At 55.8% G+C, this 1,331-nt stretch overlaps 1 protein-coding gene across 1 annotated transcript; it reads left to right on the top strand.

Moving 5' to 3' along the window:
- Positions 1–246: 246 nt before the first annotated feature.
- GUITHDRAFT_108959 (hypothetical protein) lies at positions 247–1,261 on the top strand (the record flags this gene model as incomplete). The annotated part of the gene is made up of 6 exons (XM_005832243.1): positions 247–330; positions 446–529; positions 589–645; positions 695–769; positions 946–1,055; positions 1,126–1,261. 6 exons carry the CDS (start codon positions 247–249, stop codon positions 1,259–1,261), a joined length of 546 nt encoding a protein of 181 aa, XP_005832300.1.
- Positions 1,262–1,331: the final 70 nt, after the last annotated feature.

Below are 1,331 nucleotides of genomic sequence, written 5' to 3'. Positions count from 1 at the left end.
GGGAACATCCCAAAAGGAAGGAATTGCTAGGAAAAGAGATCAAAGAGAGTCGATGGAACAACACGACAGGAAATATCACATCCGATTCACCACTGGAGGGCACGGGATTTTCGTCCTGATCTTCCTCCATCTAGGGAGGGAGGGAGGGGAGAGGAGGGGAGCCAGGAGGAGAGGGGAGGGGAGAAGAGAGGGGCAGGGAAGGGCAGGATGCTCGAGGTTGTTTCTGCGGTGACATGTGCCGGTAGGATGAACAAGTCAAGGCTGTCGATGGAGGACCTCTTCCGAGAAGCGACTGGGGAGAGATACGATATCTTCCTCCGTCATGGCAAGGTGCCTCCCTGCTCCCTGCTCCCTGCTCCCTGCTCCCTGCTCCCTGCTCCCTGCTCCCTGTTTTCGCGTGTGCCCTGCCTCCTGTTCTAACGAGCTTGCTTTGCCCTCGGGCCAGTCGTCGGACCCAGCGGCTGAGAGCTACGTCAAGTCGTGGCTGCCGATGGTGGTCGAGGAGTTCAGGTCCGAAGTGAAAGAAGAGGTGGAAAAGCCTGCATGGAATGTCCTTCGCGATGTTGAGCCCCGCTCTTGTGCGATCAGATTGCGAGCATGTTGGCGAGTAATGGGAGCATTACGGCGGACAACTATGATGTAGAGGTCAGGAGCGAGTCTGCCTTGCTACCAGCGTCTTGTGACACGATCGCAGGTCGTGCAGAAGAGTTACGGGCAGGGACACGAGACCATGTGTAGAATACATAGAGAGAAGAAGAGCCCAACCGAGGTTGTACAACAACCTGCACCGGCATCGTCCTCGTCCTCGTCCTCATCCTCGTCCTCCTCGTTCTTGTCCTCGTCGTCTTCGTCTTCTTCCTCGTTCTCTTCCAATCTCTTCCTCCTCCACCGCCACCACCGCCATCGCCGCAAGCCTGCACATCCAAGTGACGCAAAGTGCAACAGCGATCAGCTGATGTCGACGATCCCATAGTTTACAACATCTTGTACTGTTCAGAGCTCAATCACACCCTCTTCGTCAGTTTTCCAGCCGCGTCCTCCCACAACGTGTTCCGGTGAGCATTACGAGGCCATGGAACGCGTTCTTGTTTCATCCCGTGAGGTTCATTTCCTCTTGTCACTCAGGACTTTCGACTTGGAGGATGAGAAGCTCTGTCCAAGAAGATGGGCAGCAGGGGACAAGATGAAGTGCAAGCGAGTGACTACTGCCCTGCCGTTCCTGTACCGACTCCATTCCCTTCATTCAAGTAATCCCGCATAGCCTTGCTCTCTCTCCCTCCTTCCCTCCCCTTCCCCAATTCCCCTTCCCCTTCCCCTTCCCTTCCCTCCCT

Source organism: Guillardia theta, assembly GCF_000315625.1.
Source record: "Guillardia theta CCMP2712 unplaced genomic scaffold GUITHscaffold_36, whole genome shotgun sequence".
NCBI classification, from domain to species: domain Eukaryota; class Cryptophyceae; order Pyrenomonadales; family Geminigeraceae; genus Guillardia; species Guillardia theta.
Note: the sequence above shows the minus strand (reverse complement) of the source record. Positions and strands in the feature narration are given on the sequence as shown.